The 21,673-nt window shown below is 49.4% G+C and overlaps 1 protein-coding gene across 1 annotated transcript; it reads right to left on the bottom strand.

Annotated features, from left to right (window-relative positions):
* Nucleotides 1-574: 574 nt before the first annotated feature.
* LOC119715463 (uncharacterized) lies at nt 575-13,912 on the bottom strand. Its single transcript, XM_072032094.1, has 9 exons — nt 13,897-13,912; nt 8,569-8,814; nt 3,206-3,499; nt 2,763-2,807; nt 2,557-2,664; nt 2,247-2,271; nt 1,954-2,009; nt 1,066-1,097; nt 575-951 (listed from the first exon to the last, which is right to left on the bottom strand). Exons 1-9 carry the CDS (start codon nt 13,910-13,912, stop codon nt 883-885), a joined length of 891 nt encoding a protein of 296 aa, XP_071888195.1. The 3' UTR covers nt 575-882.
* Between the last annotated feature and the right edge of the window lie 7,761 nt (nt 13,913-21,673).

Below are 21,673 nucleotides of genomic sequence, written 5' to 3' on the forward strand. Positions count from 1 at the left end.
CTGTTGGAGAGCAAATGGAAGCCAAAAGTGCATCCGATGGCAGGAGCCTGGGAGCTTCATGTGGCTGTGCTCTGGCTGAATCCCCCTCCTTCCATGCTCCCAGCACTTTCCCATGGTGGGCACTGTGAGAGCAAAGCTACTCCTTGTTCCGGCTTGAGGCGATGCAGCTGGTTCTCTGAGAGAGGCAGAGAGCACTGGGGAAAGCCCGGCCGACCTGCCAGCTGTGAATAAAGCCATCCCAAACAGGAAGGAGCTGGTGTAGTTCTTCTCGGCAAGGTCTGTCTGCAAGACTCTTCACATCCCTTCATATTAACACTACTGCCCCTTTCTGTCTCGATGTCTGTCTGTCTGCTCCATCCCATTCCATGTGTGGCTGCATGAGATGGAGTTGCCATCAGGAACACAAAGTAAGAGATGTGTATTTGTCATCAAAGTAAAACCACATCTGCAGAGCACACACTATTGACCCACACATGCGAGGACATCCCTGCAGTGATATCTGTCCATGTAGGTCAAAAATGGGCATCTCCATGGGTGGCTGGAATAACATCCCCACGACATTATAATGCAACTTAGGTGTACACATCATCCACTGAGCACAGCGAGAGGTTTTCTTTTGTTGAGAAAAAATCAATACACTCACAGTAAGATTTGGTATAGGTCATATATTTTAGAAGTATTAATGTATTGTAGATGGAAATGTGAGTCCTACATCATCTTGGCTAGACACTCACAGCCCTTCCCTGTGACAAAAAAAAAAAAAAAAAAAAAAAAAAAGACGTAAGTGCAGCCCCGAACCCCACGTTATGGCTGCACAAGCCCTCTGCAAGAGAGCAAAGGCAGCTGTGGGCAAGGCTCCTGTGCCCTTGCCCTGTGGCAGCGCTATCGGGTCTGGGTGCGGGTCACCGTGGCATACGTTGTGGTGTCGCTCATCTGCTGCATGGGAGGAGGCTTTAGGGAGAAAAGAAATCCTGTTACTTCAGCTGCTGTGAGCCCTGCACAATGTGCGGGCACTAGGATCCAGAAGTGCAAAAAGGAGCTGTGCACAGCTGTGCCACGACTCACCCTGTTCTGTCGAACGTGGGCGATGGTGGAGTCTGTGGGGGCAAAAAAAAAACACACCATGAGCTCTTTCTGCCTGTTGGTGGAGGGCTGAAACTCACACTGACCTTGGGCAGCAGCTGCCTGTGGTCAGCTCTCGATGCCCGGCCACATTTCCCCTCCCATCACTCTCATCTTGGATGAGCATTAAGCAGCAGTGGAGCAGAGATGCTGAAGTTTTGGTGTATTTCCAGCTTTCTGTGGAATCTCCTCTCTTTGCACAGCCAGCACACCTTGCAAGCTGCTCTGTGCAGGCGTGGGAAAACAAGGTTGTGCTGCATCTCGAGGGAGGTGCAAATAGGGTGGGTATATATTTATAGCCTGTTACCCAACCACAACATCCTCCCTTGGCTGCTGCCTGTGGTTTCAGAGCAAACTATAAAATGTTTTCCCCACAAACGCAAGGAAACAGACCCACATTTTTCATTGCTGTTCTGTCCTTTCTACTAGAGGAAAATGTTTTCCCCACCAGGAGAAGGAGCCACATATTTCAGTGCTGTTCTTCAAGCAGAAATGCCTCTGAAGGGAAACTGAATAAAGGACAAAAGCAGCAGCTGGAGCAGGGGAAATGCAGCCTGGGGCTGGAGCAGGTGTGGAAGGAGCCCTCCAGGCAAAGGGGCTTTGTCCCTGTGAGCACTGGGATGCTGCCATGTCCCTTGTGCAGGTAGCAGCCACGCTCTGCATGCAAGGAAGAAGCAGGACATGAGGACACCTGGCCTTGATGAATGGGCAGAGATTTTGCATGTCCCAGTGGGAAATGAAGGGGTAGGATTGCACAGGGGATTGCACAAGCAGGGATGACCATGGTCAAAGGGACATGTGGCTTTCCCCAAGGGAGGAGGTAGTACACACACTGGACTTCTCCGTTGCTGGTGTCTTCCATCTGTGGGCTGTCAATGTGCTGCTGCCTGGAGAGGAATGGAATCATTCTGGAGTGTACATTTGTGGACAAGAGGCACTGTGAGAGACACTTTTGGGTGGTGCTGAAATCCATGCCTTGACAAACCCCGTCCTCCCTGCTCCAGCACAGGGAATACAGCCACACACAGAGACAATGCTGCCCCTGGCCAAGGAGCACCCCAGGACGTCTCCATGCCCCCAACTCCCTCCTGCAAACCCCACAGCCAGCAGCCCTTGGTGCTCACCTTGGGCATCTCCCTCTGCAGGCACCTGCAAGAAGAACAGGGGCTGAGGTGCACAGGCCAAGGTGCTGCCCAGCCCTGGCTCCCATCTCGGGGCTGGGGGATGAAGGCTGAAGCTCCCCAGCTCCCTCAGCATCCTCCCCAGCTGGGCTGCCCACAGCAATCACCCCCAGGCACCATCTGCCCCAGCTGTGAACCCCCAGGTTCCCCCCACCGCCTTTCCCACTGCACCAGCCCCGCAGCAGGACCCCCACAACCTCAGCATTTTCCCCGTTTTTCCCTCTTTTTCCCCCTTTTTCCCCCACTTCCTCACCTTTCTTGATGACAAACCAGCTGCCTGCAGCCAGAAGGACGAGGCCAACGGCTGCCACTGCCAGCACCGTGCCTGTGGGGAGGGTGTGCGGGATCTGGGCATGTGGAGCTGGGGGACAGAGGGTGTGAGGCCAGCAAGTTGTGATGGGGAGAGGCAGGGAGCAGGACATGCCCATGCAGCCGGCATACCTGCATGCTCATCCTCACCTGGGGAGCTGTGGATGTCCTGGGTGGTCTCACCAGCACTTGAACCTTGTGGAAAAGCAGGCTTTGCTTAGTGATGCCAAGACCTTACACAGCACCATGCCCATGCCTGTTTCCCTGCTGTTGGTGCTTGCTGGACAGGGACATTCCCATCTCTGTGTCTTCCACTTATGCCATTGAGGTCTCCCCTCTGTCACTATCCCATACACCTGCTCACATGTAAGTAATAGCCCTGCTCATGACAATTGCCCTAATTCCCCTGCCACAGTCTCATCAATTTACAGGGCAGACCTTGGAGCATCCCTGGCTCAGCACAGGGTCCACCAAAATCCCCACTCCCATGTGGGATCCACCCCAGAGACATGCCCTGCCTGCTGCAGCATATAGCACCAGCACCAGCAGTGTCCCATCCCTTCTCTATCCATTGCCCTGGGGCCATGTCTCACCTGGCACAGAAAGGGTCCGGGGAGCACTGAGAGCAGAGTTCTTCACCCAGTTTTTCTCGTTCTTCTTCTGATACCCACATGTGTATGTCCCAGCACTTCTCGAAGTGATGGTCAGGACCAGAGAGTAGTTGATGTTCCCATGCTGGGCTTTCAGGCTGAACTCCTCCTGCCCATTCTTGCAGAAAAACACGCGTGTAGCAGGAAACTGCTCATCAATGGTACATTGAACCAAAACTGTTTCCCCTTCTTGGGCACTGGAAGCGTTCAGGTACAGGACTGGAGCCTGCTTGTTACCTGAAAAGAAGGCAGACGGATTCCCCAGGCAAGCGTTAGTGATTGCTGGGTTGCAAAACCAACTGCATGCCAAGGCTGGAAGAGTCTGCTCTCCTGGGGTTTACAGGGTCTGCTCTCCTGGGGTTTACAGGGGGAATTGTGAGGGAATAATCCCCTTTCTCTTCCCATCTCCTTTCCCAGGACATGTTCATTTTCGGGACCCACCTCCATGCTCCTTCAGTCCTGGAGAGCTGCAGATGTCCTGTGTGGTCAAGACAGCACCTGCAGCATGGGGAAGATAGGGCTTTGCTTACAGCAGCAGTGACCTCCTCCCTCCCCAAAACATCTCTGCCCCACAGTGCTGCACACCTGCCCCGCACAAGCTGTCCCCATCCTCCCCTGTGCCCACCACAGGCCTGTCCTGTCCCCAGCAGCAGCCCTCCAGACCTCAGCCTCCCCCCCCACCGAACAATGCCCCAACTCACAGAGTGCCAGCAGCAGGACGGCAGGGCCAGAAAGAGACAGCCTTGCCCATGACGCCTGCCCCAGCATCTTTTGGGACACTTCCTTTGGGGAGCACCGTCTGCTTCAGGTGTCTGCTTTTCTCTGGGCTGGGGACAGTGGGACAGAGGCTTGCAGTGCAGCTGGGAGCTGTCCTGTGGGCTTTCTGTGGCCGCCTGAGCCTGGCCCACAGCAGAAGCTCTCAACAGAGCGGGCCTGGCCTCAGTCCCTGCTATATCTGTTGTGTTTGTTGAGCCCCCGCTCTTATTTTTATCCTCTCAGACACCGCAGCATGCTTGGTTTTTACCTGTATCTCATGAGCAACATCCTTGCAAAGCCATCCTGCTCTGTGTCCCAACACTGCTCAGTGCTTTCTCAGAATCACTAAATCACAGAATTGAAAGGGTTGGAAGGGACCTCGAAAGATCATTGGGTCCAATCCCCCTGCCAAAGCAGGTTCCTTACAGCAGGCTGCCCACTGACCACATCACTCCCCTTGTCTTCAATGTCTGTACAAACGATGCTGCCAGGGGATTCCTGCACCAAGTCCAAAGTGATATTAGAGATTTGGGGCACTTATCAAGGCTGCAGGCAGCGTTGCCCTTTGTCCTGATGGGGAGGGCAAGGGGTGTGAGGAGGTGAAGCACTGGGAGTAGAAGTCAACAATTGGCTGTGGAGCTGTTGTTGGCAGCAGGGTCTGGGGTTCTCTTACTGTGGGATAGTTGGGTCTGCGAGGGTTGAGATAACAGCAGATTTGTCTTGTAAATTTGTGGAAGACTCCTCTTCATTCTCTTTGAACAGAAGGTACTTTTTGGGAAGACAATGTTTTTTTTTTTTGTTTTCTTTTCTATTTTTTTTCTCTTTCTTTCTATGTGATCTATCCCATGGACGACATTCATGGCTCTTAAAAGGGGTTTGGAGCCATAGTGTGAGGACAGGGAGGTGTTGGAGTGCTTTGTGATCCAGGGACCTCTACCTGGAACAGCAATACAACAAAAAGGGGCTTGAAATGGTCCCAGGGAAGAGACCTCTTTGGTGCTGTTCAAGACACAGTGGTGGGAAGGTGGCTTGCCTAGCAATTACCCAGCAGCAGAGGCATCGGCGAGGGCATGTGGGTGCACCAGGTCTCGTCCCCCTTAAGCAAAACCTTCTGTGCCCCATGGTGCAGGTGCTGGCATGACCAGACAGGACCTCTGCAGATCTCCAGGTGAGTGTGACCATGGGAACGGGTGGCAAAAGGGAGAGGTGTGTGTGCTGAAGATGGGAAGAGAGAGGAGTTTTGTTCCCTGAGTGTGAACACCCCAAAAGGAATCTCTTTCCTGTGAGGCACACAAAGCATTTTGCAGCTCTGCTGCTCCTCCTGCTTCAAAGAGAGGAATCCCTGCTTCATCTCTTTAGGTGGCTTCCTGGCTCGTGCTCTTGTGTTGAACACCATCAGGGTACAAGATGAATAAGTAATTTTGGTTCAGTGCTCCTCCTGTGCTGCACTTACGGGGTTCTCCTATCTCTGTAGTATCACCTCTGCTGCAGAAAAGGGGCTCTGCAGGGCCTATGCACAGAGAGCAAGGTCTGGGGATGTGGATGGACCCTGGGCTGTGCCACTACTGCTCCAAGCTGTACCTCTCTCCTTTAGAAACCTATGTCTGGGAATTTACATGAGCTGGCTTGTTCATGGGGATGGGGTCTCAGCATGGCTGGTCCCCACACCCACAGACCATCCTTGCTTAATGGGGTTTTTGCCATCCCACAGCAACACCTGCAAGGATCTGGAAGGAGCCACGGTGTCCCCACTGTGGGCTGAGCCATTCCATGTTGCCCTTGACAAAGTTGCTCAATGCCCCATCCAAACTGGCCTTAAACACTTCCAGGGATGGGGCATTCACCACTTCTTGGGGGCTACTGTCATCTGAGAAGCTCCAGAGTACCAGAAATAAACACTTCGGTGGGGCAGATCTCATGTGGAGGAGACCCATACCCTTCTGGGTTGCATTGTATGGCAGTCTGGGGTTTCTCTAATGTCACTAAAAGTTTGTATGTGGGTGGCTTAGTCAAGGCTGTGGTGTCCTTATCATGATCTCAATAGTATTACAGATTATAAAGTTGGGGTTAGGATTAAAATATCTTTTTTTTTTTTTTTTTTTTTTTTTTTCAGCTTTAGCTTAAACCACACTTACTCAAAAGATTTATTGTTTGCATTGTTCTCCTTGGCCATGATGTTGTTGAGATCAGTTCTGCACTGGGGACAGAGGAAAGACCCTGGTCATTACTAGTTGAAACATAATGGTTTTGCACTTGAAACAGAAAAAAAAAAAAGTATTATATCTGGGCTCTGATCAGAACTATCTGGCACTCCTATGATATCCTTCCAGTGTGTCTTCAGTACCTCCGTGGGGTACAGCAGGCTGGGAAGGGTAGCTGAAAGAACTGGGGCAAGTGAAAATCCAAATAATTTCCCTAGGAGATTGCTTCAGAATGCCTTTATTGTCAGCATTTGCACGTAGGTCTGCATTGTGCTCATCAAGGCTGGGAGTCAAGGCTCATGATCTGGGGGTATGCACTTGCTGCAGAAAATAAGAAATTATCTTTTGTGCTAAACATAAGCAGGCACCTCAAAGGAAGAAGAGCCACCCTCAGGCGAAGAACCTCAAGGCAAAAAACAAGCACCACATTTATTGAGGTCTGGGATCTCTAGTAAGACAGGACATTGAATTCCCAATGAGAAGAAGTGCTTGCGATTGCATGGCTTTCGCCAGATGTTTACAGAAAAGCCTCATCTGTCTCTTCATCCTGGGTTCAAGTCTTTTTGGTAAGCACTTTCTGCCTGGTGGAGACCATGGCTGTGTTTGCCGTCTGGTTGGCAGCTGATAGGTGAACCCATCTCCTGAATGGGGGGGATATTCCACCCTCCCTGCTCACCCTGCCCACACAAACTGCCTCACCATGCCTTGACTGCCACGCCACATTCTCTTTGTCCACCCTGTTCGCCGCGCTCCCGGTCACTTGCATTCCCTAGGGACTGTCTTTGTATGACAGAGGGGGGTGCTGCTGGCTCTGCCCAAGCCTTGTCTGTTGCCCTTGCAAAGGCTTCTGGGTCCTGGTGGCTTCCTCGGCTGCCTCGTGTGGCCTTGAACCAGAAAACACCTTGCATACAACGATCCCCCACTCCACTGCAGAACGCGTCTGCCCCAGAGCTGACTGCCTCGGAGAGAGTTTTAAAACAATTCCCCCTTATCCTATCACTATCTGCTGCATCAAAAAGTTTCTCTCCACCTTTTTAATGTGACTCCTTTAAGTACTGAAAGGCTGCAATGAGGTCTCCCCAGAGCCTTCTCTTCTCCAGGCTGAATATCTCCAGTTCTCTCAGACTTTCTTCAGAGATGTGCTCCAACCTTCTCATCATCTTTATGGCCCTCCTCTAACAGGTCCAAATCCTTTTTGGGCTGGGAGCTTCAGACCTGGATGCAGGAATCCAAGTGGGGCCTCACAAGGGTAGAGCAGAGGAGCACAGTCAGCTCCCTCGACATGCTGGCCACTCCTCTTGATGCAGTCCAGGATTTGGTTGGCTTTCTGAGCTGCAAGCACACGCTGCAGGTTCATGTCAAGCTTCTCAAAGGAAGGTATGATCAATACCCTGCCAAATTCTAGCAGATCTTTGGAAAATATCTATCTTTTAATGATTTATCTTATCATAGATCTTCTAATGAGCTTAACATTTAAAATAAGAGTTTTCAAAAAGGTACTTTTCTCCAAGGAACATTTATTTATTTTTTTGTTATAAAGATGGTAAAATTTAACTTGCCTAAGTTTACAGATGACCTTGAACTTAAATGCAGAACAGGGAGAACAAGTCATGTTGCCTAGAGGTAGGTGCTGTTTGAGATGCTTCCAGCTGACAGTTATGACAAAAATAAAAATTTTAAAAAAAAAAAGAAAAGATGCAAATCCTTATAGAGCAAACTCTAGAAAAGATAGACTGTATAGCACCACCTAAATTTTCTTCAATCAACTGAACCTGTTGCTGTACTCATAAGACTGTCATGTCCTGTAAAGGGAGCTCAAATAGCTACCCAGAGTTTTCTGAATCTGATCCCAATCTTGTTTATACTACCCGTTTGTTTGTGTTTTTTTTTTTTTTTCTTGATTTTTCTTCCTGTTTTAAACACAAGTTTCTTCTCTTTCAATTACTGTTACACTTACTTCAGTAATTTTACATTACTGAAATATCAGTTCTCAAATTTTCTGTTATACCTTCAACTGAATTGTCTTTCCCCAATCCATTACATGTGAGAGTCCAATTTATACAGCGTTTAATGCAACGGGAATTTTTTGCTGATGGCAAACAGGTTTGACTGTCCCTTTCTCTTTGGACAGAAATGGGTAAAACATTTCTGCACGTTCCTTTCCAAGGCTTAGAGGGATTTTCACTATGATATTCTTCTGCCCTGCTTCATAAAATTTGACTTGTGCTTCCTCCAAGTCCAGAAGCACACCAATCACTGAGCAACTCATACTCTTCTTCTCAATCTTGCTGTTTTTCTTGCTAGAGAATAACTCTCCCTGGGATCTGTGCAGAGCCCAGAAGTCCTCACCAGCATTTGTCCCTTCTTCTTCTTGCCTCTCTTTCTCTCTCACCACCTGCAGCACCCAATTCTGCTGCTGGTTCACCTCCACCTCCCAGTAGTGTTTCCCAGATGCAAACCCTTCCTTTCCCACAAGCACAGTCACTATGGAGGAACTGTTCAGGCCAACAGGCTCAGATGAGGTGTCCTCAACTTTTGGAGTCCCCAGCACTGGGAGCTCTAGGACCCGGCAGTCAGGATTCACAGCAATGAAAACTGGAGGAGAAAACAAGAAGAATCCAGTGAGCGGAGCAACTCAGGGACCTGTCTCTGTAGGGGACTATGGGTTGAAGCCTTTGAGGGTCTGATTCAAGGGTGTGATTCAACAAAGAATTGAAACATTCCCCTAAACAGGGCATGCAACAGCCACTGAGGAACCAACAGGTACCTTCAGAGCCGTCATAGCCATGTACTCTCTTGGGGTGTAAGTCCAGACGCAATAAATTTGCAATAAATTTCTTTACATTACTTTACAATAAATTTCTTGCTTTCTCTTTTCCATGTAACCCTCCATCCTCCCTGGAATGGTGTCTACACACAGCCCTCTCCTTTGACAGTTTTCAGCAACTCCTTTTCTCAGTCTTCCCAACTACCCCATCCTAGCCTCATTTCCTTTTATCCGACACAGGTGATGACATGTCTGTCGCGTTAAAGGGGTGTAGCTGATTAACCGTTACAGGCCCAGTCAGGTTCAGAGTACTGAACCAGTCGGACATTCACCAAAAACACGTTAACCGTCTGGGGGTCCAGTCAGACATTCACCAAAAACGCATTAACTGTCTGGGGGTCTGGTTAGATTCAGAACACTGAACTATCACGGATAACCACCCTCACCCTAGTTGCACTTAATGAGAGCTATCACAATGCAATCAAGTATGGTTTACTACAGCAACAGATAATCAGGTTCTTTTGGATTGCCGGTGATAGTGATATCTGCAAAAGCAAGCTAGTATGCATGAAATACACAGGTGTTATAGGTGTTACAGATGTTACAGGTGTTATAGGTGTTGTAGGTGTTACAGATGTTACAGGTGTCACAGGTGTTGTAGGTGTTACAGGTGTTATAGATGTTACAGGTGTTACAGGTGTTACAGGTACGCAGCCTAGAAATAAACGCGTTAAAAGATTATAAGCAAGTATTCAGATCTCACCCAAAGGTGTCCCAATGGGGAGGGGAACAGAGGCTCAGCCCGTCGACTGATCCCAGGAGTCAGGAGGTCCTAAGGATGTTGTATGTTGTATGGTATCTCCCCTGATGATGGTATCTTCCCTTACATCCCCTCTCTCTTGGGCCAATTTATATTATTTTCTGTCTTCTAGGTGGAGCTTGATATGCCGACCGGACCCAACCCGCAGAGAAGTCAGTTGCCTCCCTGGGGCTCGGGTGAGAGACTTTGCCAAGAAAGTCAAGCACCTGGTACGGCCCACTGACTACTACCCGCTACTGGTCTTTCAGGCTGGTAGCGATGAAGTAGCAACAAGAAGTCTGAAGGCGATCAAAAGAGACTTTAGGGATTTTGGGCGACTACTTAGAGGATCAGGGGCGCAGGTTGTGTTTGCCTCTGTCCTTCCGATAGGGGGGATCGAAGCTGAAAGGTGTGCTGGTCACATAAACTCGTGGCTTCAAGACTGGTGTGACCGGCAGAACTTTGGGTTCTTTGATCACGGGAAGGTCTATGCTACACCGGGCCTGATGGCACCGGATGGGATGCGCCTCTCTCGGAGAGGGGTAAGGATCTTTGGTCAGGAGTTGGCAGGGCTGATAGATAGGGCTTTAAACTAGAGTCGAAGGGGGAAGGGGCTAAAACCAGGCACGCTGGTGAAGACCTAAGGGATGATACGCTAGAATCAGAGGGGCTGTGTGCCAGGGAGGTCCTTCGGTTAGATCCACAAGGTGCTGAGTGTAAGGGGACGCACCTGAAAAGCTTCTACACGAACGCACACAGTATGAGGAATAAAATGGATGAGCTAGAAGTCCTGGCCCAGTCCCGCAACTATGACATCATCGGCATAAGCGAAACCTGGTGGGATGAGTCCTGTGACTGGGGTGTTGCGATAGATGGTTACAGGCTCTTCAGGAGGGACAGGCAGGGTAGGCGAGGTGGTGGGGTGGCGATGTATGTGAAGCAGGGGCTGGACTGTGTGGAACTCCAGGTCGGCGATGGCAAAGTTGAGAGCCTCTGGGTTAGGATCAAGGGACGAACAAATAAAGGGGATGTCGTTGTGGGAGTCTATTACAGACCACCTGGCCAGGACGATAGCGCCGATAAATTATTCTTTACAGAACTAAGAGAGGCCTCGAGATTAACTCCCCTTGTCCTTATGGGGGACTTCAACTTGCCAGACATTAACTGGGAGTGCCACACGGCTGACACGAGCAAGTCCAGGAGGTTCATGAAGCACTTAGATGATAACTTCTTGGTGCAGGTGCTAACGGAACCAACTAGGAAAGGTGCCCTCCTAGACCTGTTGCTGGAAAACAGAGAGGGTCTGGTGGGAGATGTGGTGATTGGTGGCCGCCTTGGTCATAGCGACCATGAAGTGGTTGAGTTCAAAATTTACGGTGACAGAAGGAGAAGTGCCACCAAAACCTCATCCCTAGATATGGGGAAAGCGGACTTCAGGCTGCTCAGGGAACTAGTCAGCAAGGTCCCCTGGGAAACTGCTCTTGAAGGCCTCGATGTCCACCAGTGCTGGTCATTCTTTAAGCGATGCCTCCTAGAAGCACAAGATCAGGCAATTCCTAAATATCGCAAGTCAGGCAGGCGGGGCAGGAGGCCGGCGGGGCTGACCAGGAACATTCTAATGGAGATTAGGCGGAAACAGAGAGTGTTTCGCTACTGGAAGGAGGGCCAGGTGTCATGGAAAGAATACAGGGATGCTGTTCATGTTTTTAGGGAGAAAATTCGTGTGGCTAAAGCACACCTAGAGTTGAAGCTGGCTGTGTCTGTGAGAGAAAATAAAAAGGGTTTTTTTAGATATGTGAATGGAAAAAGGAGAACTAAAGAATACATAGGGCCGCTCCTTGATAGGGAAGGTCTCCTCACAGACAATGACATAGGCAAAGCAGAGACGCTTAACGCCTTCTTTGCCTCTGTCTTCAATGCCGATGATGGGCTTCGGGACCCAGGGTGCCCTGAGCTGGAGGACCGGGACGGTGGGGATGACAAACTCCCAACCGACCCTGAACGTGTGCGGGATTTGCTACTCCACCTGGATCCCTACAAGTCCATGGGTCCGGATGGGATTCATCCCCGGGTGCTGGAAGAGCTGGCGGACGTCATCGCGGAACCTCTCTCAATTATTTTTCAACGATCCTGGGAATCTGGAGAGGTCCCGGTAGACTGGAAGCTGGCAAATGTTGTGCCGATTTTCAAGAAGGGTCAGAAAGAAGACCCTAGCAATTACAGGCCTGTCAGTCTCACGTCAGTGCCTGGTAAAATCATGGAGAAGATGGTTCTCAAACTTATTGAGGCGCACCTGGGGGACAAAGCAGTCATTGGTCCCAGCCAGCATGGGTTTGTGAAGGGTAGGTCCTGCCTAACTAAACTCATTTCCTTTTATGATAAGATCACCCGTATGGTGGACCAAGGGAAACCAGCTGATGTGATTTTTTTGGACTTCAGCAAGGCTTTTGACACGGTTTCCCATAGGATCCTACTGGACAAAATGTCCACCATACAGCTAAATAAAAACATCATACGATGGGTGAGCAATTGGCTAATGGGCAGGGCCCAAAGGGTTATGGTGAATGGGGCTGCGTCAGGCTGGCGGGCGGTCACCAGTGGGGTCCCTCGAGGCTCCGTTTTAGGGCCGCTACTTTTCAATATTTTTATAAACCATCTGGATGTAGGAAGAGAAGGTATTTTGAGCAAGTTTGCTGATGACACCAAACATGGAGGAGTTGTGGACTCTGTTGAGGGTGGAAAGGCCTTGCAGAGGGATCTGGATAGGTTGGAGAGCTGGGCGATCACCAACCGCATGAAGTTCAATAAGAGCAAGTGCCGGGTCCTGCACCTGGGACGGGGAAACCCTGGCTGCACGTACAGACTGGGCGATGAGACGCTGGAGAGCAGCCTAGAAGAGAGGGATCTGGGGGTCGTGGTAGACAGCAAGTTGAATATGAGCCGGCAGTGTGCCCTGGCAGCCAGGAGGGCCAACCGTGTCCTGGGGTGCATCAAGCACGGCATCGCTAGTAGGTCAAGGGAGGTGATTGTCCCGCTCTACTCTGCGCTGGTGCAGCCTCACCTCGAGTACTGTGTGCAGTTCTGGGCACCACAGTATAAAAAAGACATGAAACTGTTGGAGAGTGTCCAGAGGAGGGCTACGAAGATGGTGAAAGGCCTGGAGGGGAAGACGTACGAGGAACGGCTGAGGGCACTGGGCCTGTTCAGCCTGGAGAAGAGGAGGCTGAGGGGAGACCTCATCGCAGTCTACAACTTCCTCGTAAGGGGGTGTCGAGAAGCAGGAGACCTTTTCTCCATTAACACCAGCGACAGGACCCGCGGGAACGGGGTTAAGCTGAGGCAGGGGAAATTTAGGCTTGCCATCAGGAGGGGGTTCTTCACAGAGAGAGTGGTTGCACACTGGAACAGGCTCCCCAGGGAAGTGGTCACTGCACCGAGCCTGTCTGAATTTAAGAAGCGTTTGGACTGTGCACTTAGTCACATGGTCTGAACTTTTGGGTAGACCCGTGCGGTGTCAAGAGTTGGACTTGATGATCCTTAAGGGTCCCTTCCAACTCAGGATATTTTATGATTCTATGATTCTATGATATCTTAGTTATGATTGGTGTAAAGTTTTCCCGTCTCTGTTTAAAATAATAGGCTCCGAGAAATTCAGAGCGCATGCTCGGTGAGGGGTGGTTTCACCTTGGAGGCGAGTAGCTTTTGGGATGGAGGTGTGTTTTGGTATTATAATGATATTATAATGAGCAAAAAGTACACTAGGGTACAGCATTTGTCAAAACATGACAGGTCTTTGGCTCAGGGTGGCAAAAACTGCAGCTTTGTGCACAAAAACAATCGAGGCCCCACCTGATTACAGAGCCTAACTGTGGTGTCTCCACTCCACTCTACGCTCCGTGGTGTTCCTTAGGGCTACCACACCAAGTTTCCCCAGCGCGATAGCATCTAAGGTTGGGAGCCTAGGGAACGCTCAGATAATGCAGTTATGCCCTACCCTGAAAGCCTCTTCAATGCTGTACCTTTTCCTTAAAAATGTGAATGCTAGTTTTATTTTCCTAGTTACTTCAGGCATTTACACCACACACGTCCCAGTGACTCCATCTCAACTTACCAGTCTCTAAAGTCATGGCATTTTCATTTCAGGGTAACTTGGACAGATGGAAACCTCATTTTCATAGAATCGTAGAATCAGATTCATAGAATGGCTCGGGTTCAAAGGGACCTTAAAGATCATCTAACTCCAGCTCCCCTGACATATTCAGGGGTGACACCCACTAGATCAGGTTGGCCAAGTCCCCTTTCAGCCTGGCCTTGAACACCTCAAGGGATGGGGCATCCAAAACTCTTGGCAACCTGTTGCAGTGCCTTACTACCCTTGCATTGAAGAATTTCCTCCTAATGGCTAATCTAAATCTATTCTCTTTTAGTTTGAGACTCTTTCCCCTTGTCCTATCATTATCTACCTCAGTAAAGAGTCCTTCTCCATCTCTTTTTCTAAGACTGCCTTAAGTATTGAAAGGTCTCTATGAGGTCACCCCAGAGCCTTCTTTTCTCTGGGCTGAACATCTCCAGCTCTCTCAGCCTTTCTTCAGAGGAGATGTGCTCCAGCCTTCTGATCATCTTTGTGGCTCTCCTCTGGACTCAAACAGGTCTACATCCTTCTTGTGCTGGGGGACACAAAACTGGACAGTGTACAGGCCCATGTGGGGCTTCACGAGGGCAGAGTAGAGGGGGACAATCATCTCTCTTGACCTGCTGGTCACTCCTCTTTTGTTGCAGCCCAGGGTGCATTTTGCCTTCTGGGCAACAAGTGTGCACTGCTGGCTCATGTTCAGATGTTAGTCCACTAGAATCCCCTAATCCTTCTCCACAGGGCTGCTCTCAATGTGTTCTTCTCCCAGTCTGTACTCCTGTTTGGGATTGCCCTGACCTATGTGCAGCTCACACCCTTTTTCCTGTCAGCTTACCTGCAGGGCTCTGGGCTTCCCAGAAGTCTGCAGAAAGGAAAGAGACAATAGCACTTTATGGTTCTGTAGGGCAGTTAGATACTTTTCAGCCTATATTATTTCTGCATTATGCTTGTATTGTTATGACTCTGATTCAGTCCCAGGGTTGACTTTATTTTACCTAAAGTAGCAGTACATATTGCAATAAAATATAATTTTAAGCCACTTACCCAAGTCATCTTTTAGTTGATCTGAAAGGGAAAGATGTTCTAGTTATTGACACTAATTTTGTGAGGGTTTTCTCTCTTCTGGTTCAGTTTTTTAAAGTTAGACATACCCACAGTATAGAAGACAAGCTACAGCACAAGTCAATATTAGTCCTTTTTTGCATTACTGCAGTTTGAATTTTTGGGACTTGGTTGCAAGGTAAAGGACACAAACTTGGCCTCTACAGTCTTAGTGCGGCTTATCAGTCTTGGTGTGCACAAGAACAATCGAGTCCCCACCTGGTCACAGAGCCTAGCTGTGTCTCCACAGTGGAGCAGTGCCTCCACTCCACTCTATGCTCCATACTGTTCCTTAGAGCTAGCACACCAGGTTCCCCCAGTGTGATAGCATCTAAGGTTGGAAGCCTAGGGAATGCTTAGGTAATGCAGCTACACCCTACCCTGAAAGCCTCTACAATGCTGTACATTTTCTTTAAAATGTGAATGTTAGTTTTATTTTCCTAGTTACTTTAGGCAATTGCACCACACTACCTGAAGGCTGCTCACTAGTAGTGTACTCCAGGGATCCAAATTACGTCAAATTCCATTCAACAACTTCATTACTCTCATTACTCTCAGGATGCTGGTCAGATGCTGATCTCTCACATTTGTGAGGTCCCTGCCACAGACATTGCTACCTCCACTGCTTTTCTTTAGCCCCCATTTTATTTCTGTCCTCTCAGACACTACAGTTTTAACAAGTGAAAACAGAATTGATAGAACATGAAGAGGTCTCAGGGAGTCTCAGCTGCACCATAGTGCTGCCACTACAGCACTGTGGGAGCACAGTCCAGGAAGTTCCTCCAGTACTGGTTCATCCAGGACTGATGACAACTTCCTGATACAAATGGTGCCAGATCTTGTCATCACTAAGAAGGAGGGGTTGGTTGACACAGAGAACCACAGAATCACAGAACTCTAGAGGTTAAAGGGACCTCAAGAGATCAGTGGGTTCAAGCCCCCTGCCAAAGCAGTTTGCCTAGAGCAGGTTGCCCAGGTAGCCGTCTAGATGAGACTTGAATATCTCCAGAGGAGAGTCCGCAAGCTCCCTGGGCAGCATGTTCCAGTGCTCTGTCACCCTCACAGTGAAGAAGTTCTTTCACATATTGGTGTGGAACTTCCAGTGCTCCATTTTTTTTTACCATTGCCCCTTCTCCTATGCCCACAAACAACTGAGAAGAGGTTGGCCAAATCCCACTGTCTCCCACACTTAAGGTATTTGTATACATTGATAAGGTCTCCTCTCAGTCTTCTCTTCTCAAGGCTGAAATTTGAGGGCAGCCTTGGTTGCAGCGACCATGAGATGGTGCAATTCAGGATCTCATGGGGCAGGAGGAGAATACCAAGAAGAATCACAACCCTGGACTTCAGTAGGGACAACTTTGGCCTTTTCACACAATTGCTAAGAGAAATCCCATGGGGCAAGGTACCTGAAAGAAAAGGGTCCCAAGACAGTTGGTTAGTGTTCAAGGACTGCTTCTTCCCAGCTCAAGATCCGAGCATCTCATCAGGTTTGAAGTCAGGAAAGAGAGCCTGGAGACCTGCTAAAGAGGGAACTGCTGGGCAAACTCAAGTGGAAGAGGAGAGTCTACACTTGGGAGGCCACTTGGGAGGAATATAAGGCTGTTGTCAGAGGATGTAGGAAGGGAACTAGGAAAGCTAAGGCCTCCCTAGAATTAAACCTTGCAAGAGGGATCAGGGAGAAATGAAAGGGCTTGTACAAATACATTGAAGATAAAAGTAACACTAGAGGCAATGGAGGACTGCTGATAAACAAGATGGGTTCATCGGTTAACAACTTTGTCCGGCAACAGCAAACACTTAGCAACTTCCATGTCTTAACAGTTGGAGAACAAGTAGTTTGAGACAGCAAGGAGTCTCCTGAATCTCCTATCTATGTTTCTTCTAAACTCATTGTATTCCTTACGGGATCATCATTAAGAGTCCCATGTTGTCAGTAACTATGGGGCTTGTCAACCCCCATGGCAATACTCTCACAATGGAATGCACCCCAGGATGCTGAGGGAACTGGCAGAAGTCATTGCCAGACCACTCTCCTGTTTGCATTTGCTAGGATGAAGTAATGGCCACTCTGAGCATGACTGGAAGGGCCCTGCCACCAGCCAGGTGGAGAAAATGGTCAATGGCATTGACTGGACAGTGTGAATGCAAAGGCCTTGTACATGAGAACCATGAGAGTATGAGGTTCTGGTAGACAGTGATACACAGAGGACCCTACTGCCATCAGGTTATTGGGGGCAGAACCCCTTTGTATTTCTGGAGGGACAGGGGGATGCCAACTGCTGTCTGCACTGGTGACTGAAATGATCCCAACTGGCAAAAGAGTGGGAAAGGCTGTCGTCTGGTTAGTGGCCCCGAGGCACTGTGGAACCCTGGAAAGAGACTACTGAGGGAAGGGAGGGGGGCTTCTCTGGCAGTGCTCTGGACACATAGAATCACAGAATCACAGAATCGCAGAATGTTTTGGATTGGAAGGGACCTTGTATGATCACCTAGTGAAAATACAGCAGCAAACCAAAAAGTACTTGTTAAAAAAAAATAAACAAATAGGATGCTACCATAAATTTACTGCCCAAATCTGTGGTTATCTCCACCCTTGCGGCCCCAGGTAGTGTGCCAAAAAGAGCAATTAAGGTTTACATCCAGTGGGTAGGCAAGTAGAACAAAGCTACTTGCCCAGTCAAACCTCAATGGGATCAGGGTAGATAATGAAGAGGACAAAAGGTAGGAAATTGATGGGTTGATGTAACTAGGGTTTATTAAGGGGTGTTGGGTCTGGCTGGGATGGAGATAACTATCCCTGTAGTGGCCCTGTAGGTCTGGAGGTGGGCAAGAGGTGGGGAGGGGACATCACCAGGGCAGCTGCCTATGAGATATGTTCATCTGATTCGTGTCAGTATGGAACAGTGCTAGGGCTGCATGGTATGATGAATGTGACCTTCTGTCTTACATACCCTTGTATAACCACAAGTCTAAGAAAAACAGAATGGTTAATATATATAGTTCTTGTACCTTGCAAAGGAATGTTTTAACAATTCGTGTCAATAGAGAGCAGTTCTGTCTGTCTCTGGGTCCTGCACTGGCAATTTAATTCTTCCACAGATGTGGTTTCTTCCCTTTCCTTCCCGTGTCCCAGTCTCCCCCTCATTATAGTCAATTTATCAAATCTTCAGAAATATTCCTCAAATCCATGAGCCTATTTGCTTTTGTTACTGATTCTGACCTCTTATTCCTAACAGTTACAGCTTTTTTGCCTTCTTTGTGATTGATTTAGCACTGCTATAGATGTGACTGGAGTGTCCCTGTGAATAGCCTGTGAGGAATGTTTTAACAATTAGTGAAGTGTCCATAGAGAGCTATTTGTATTTGTATGTTCTTTCTTTGAAGTCTCTGATGTCTGGGGGTTTCAGAACAACTGCTAACAACTAGTAACTGTTATGGCTTCTGAATGGGACACTATGCAAGCCCCTGATATCTGGCCAGGAGATTAAGGAGAAGAAAGAAGCTGAAGGACGGCTAGAAGACAAAACTTGCAGGGGACCCTGTGTAAGCTTTTGACCTGCTGCCAAGGAGTACAAAGGGGAAGGACAAGAAAAAAAAACTGAGAGGAAGACTACGAGCCTTCAGCATGAAAGACCCCCAGAGACCCCAGGGGGACCACCGGAGACTGATACGCATGCTCCAGAAGGAGGGTTTGGATTCCGGAAACTAATTATAATAACCCGGTTTTTTTTAGAAGTAGTAATGAATATGTATCAGCCTAGGAGCATAACAATCAGCTGCTTGATGTAACTGGTGTGCCTCTTGGTGGAGCAGAGACTCCCGGCGCACCCAGTGCTGTTTGCTTACCTCTATTCCTTTAATAAATTGTAAACTTTGATTATAATCCTATTTTGAAGACTGAGCCATATATTACATGCCTTAAACCGACCAAAGGGGTTTTCCATAACACAGGATGTCACACTCAGCAATAATAGGTGGGAAAGGGCGTCTCTCCTTATAAATATATCTATCCTCCCAAACTGCTACACATATCAAGGTCTTGCTTCTCCACACATGGTCCAACATTGCTCGTTGATGGGAGGTAGAGGATGATTTCCTGTTCTCTTTTCTTTCTTCCCACATGGGTGTAGAAGAGAGAGAAATGGATTTGGGAGAGGCTGCAGATGTTTGCTAACCTGATGGAGAACTGCAAAACAATAAGCCAAATCGAGCAATAGGAAAAGGAATAGGACAGGCCAGTGTTGACCACAGGGGAGGATGGGGACAGAGTGTGTGGGGCAGGTGTGCAGCACTGTGGGGCACAGTTGTTTTGGGAAAGGCAGGAGGTCGCTGCCACTTTAAACAAAGCTCTCTCTGCCCCATGCTGCAGGTGCTGGAATGACCTCTCAGGACTGAGGGAACATGGACGTGGTTCCCAAAATTGAAAGTGTCCTGGGGAAGGAGAAAGGAAGAGTGAATGGGATTATTCCCTCAAAATTCTCCCTGTAAACCCTAGGACTGCAGACTCTTCCTGCCTTGGCATGCAGTTGATTTTGCCACTAGGCAATCACTAACGCTTCCCGGGGAATCCCTTTGCGTTCCTTCACTCCAGGGAACTACCAGACTCCAGTCCTGTACCTCAACACTTCCAGTGCCCAGGAGGGAGAAATAGTTTTCTTTCATTGTACCATTACTGCTCAGTTTCCTGCTACATGCATTGTCTTCTGCAAGAATGGGCTGGAGGAGCACAGCCTGAAAGCTCAGCAGGGCAGGGGCATATACCCTCTAGTAGTGAATATCACCTCGAGAAGGGCTGGGACGTACATGTGTGGGTACCAGCAGAGCAACGAGAGCAACTGGGTGAGGAGCTCTGCACTCAGTGCTCTCTGGACCCTTTCTATGCCAGGTGATACACAGGCCCAGGTCGGTGGGGACAGAAGGGATGGGGACACCACTGAGGATGGAGCTGTGTGCTGCAGTAGGCAGGGCATGGCTCTGGGGTGGTTCCCCCACGGTGGTGTTCCCTCTCCTCCAAGGGAGCCCCTCGAGAGAAAGCTGCTCTCAAGGGTCCACCTCTACTGCAGACTTGGGGATGTGCTGGGCGGAGGGACAGAGTGCAAGGGCAGCGATGCTGATGGACTCTAGGTTGAGATATGGTTGCTCCAAGGTCTGCCCTTTACAGTGATGAGCCTGTGGCCAGGGAAATCATGAGATAGGCTCCAGCCTATATGTGAGTAAAAGAGTGGTCTGGTAAACAGAGGGGAGACAACAGTGGTGCTGGTTTGTGACAACAGGTTGGGAAAGGCACTGGTGGGAACCTGGGGGTGCATAGCTGGGGCAGACGGTGCCTGGGGGTGATGGCTGTGGGCAGCCCAGCTGGGGAGGCTACTGAGGGAGCTGGGGAGCTTCAGCCTTCATCCCCCAGCCCCGAGATGGGAGCCAGGGCTGGGCAGCACCTTGGCCTGTGCACCCCAGCCCCTGTTCTTCTTGCAGGTGCCTGCAGAGCAAGATGCCCAAGGTGAGCACTAAGGGCTGCTGGCTGTGGGGTTTTCAGGAGGGAGTTGGGTGCATGGCGGGGTCCTGGGGTGCTCCTTTTTCTGGGGAATTTCCTGTGCAGAAGGCAGGAAGGATGGGGCTGACTGTGGGTTGCACTCCAGTTCGATGCCAGATGTGGAAAGCAACACCAAATGGCATAAGCCTCATGACTCCTCCTCAGCACATGCACATCCCAGAGCCATTCCATTCCTCTCCAGGCAGCAGCACGTTGACAGCCCACAAGCAGAAGACATCAACAATGGCAACATTCAGTGTGAGTACTACCTCCTCCCTTGGGGGAAGCCACACGTCCCTCTCCCCATGAAAATCCTCTGCAAGCCCCCATGCAATCCCACCACTTCCTTTCCCACTGGGACATACAAAATCCCTGCCCGTTCATCAAGGCCAGGTTTCTCTCCAGCACCTCACGTCCTGCTTCTTCCTTGCATGCAGAGCGTGGCTGCTACCTGCACAAGGGACATGGCAGCATCCCAGTGCTCCCAGGGACAAAGCCCATTTTCTTGGGGGCTCCTTCCACACCTGCTCCAGCCTCACGCTGCAGTTCCCCTCCTCCTGCCAACACTTTTCTCTCTTCTTATATTTTCCATCACAAGGATTTCTTTTTTACAAGAGCAGCCCAAAGCACAGCGCAGCAATGAAGGATGTGGCTCTGTTTCCTTGCACTGCTGGGGAAAATATCTTTTAGCTTGCTCTGAAACCAGCAGCCAAGGGAGGATGTTGTGGTTGGGTGACAGGCTATAGATATATCCCCACCCTACGTGCACTGTGCTCGAGTTGCAGCATGACCTTGTTTTCTCACGCCTGCACAGAGCAGTTTGCAAGGTGTGCTGGCTGTGCAAAGAGAGGAGATGCCACAGAAAGCTGGAAACACACCAAAGCCTCAGCATCTCTGCTCCATCACTGCTTAATGCATGTCCCAGATCAGGATGATGGGAGAGGAAATGTGGCTGGGCATTGAGAGCTGACTACAAGCAGCTGATGACCAAGGTCAGTGTGAGTTGTTTTGCACCTCTGTGAGGGCATGTTTAAGACAGGGAAAAAAAAACACTGCGCCACACAGCAGCTGGAAGAGTGAAAGGAGTGAGGAACAGCCTTGCAGGCACCAACATCAGTGAGG

This window comes from Anas platyrhynchos, chromosome 36, assembly GCF_047663525.1.
Source record: "Anas platyrhynchos isolate ZD024472 breed Pekin duck chromosome 36, IASCAAS_PekinDuck_T2T, whole genome shotgun sequence".
In the NCBI taxonomy this organism is placed as follows: Eukaryota; Metazoa; Chordata; class Aves; order Anseriformes; family Anatidae; genus Anas; species Anas platyrhynchos.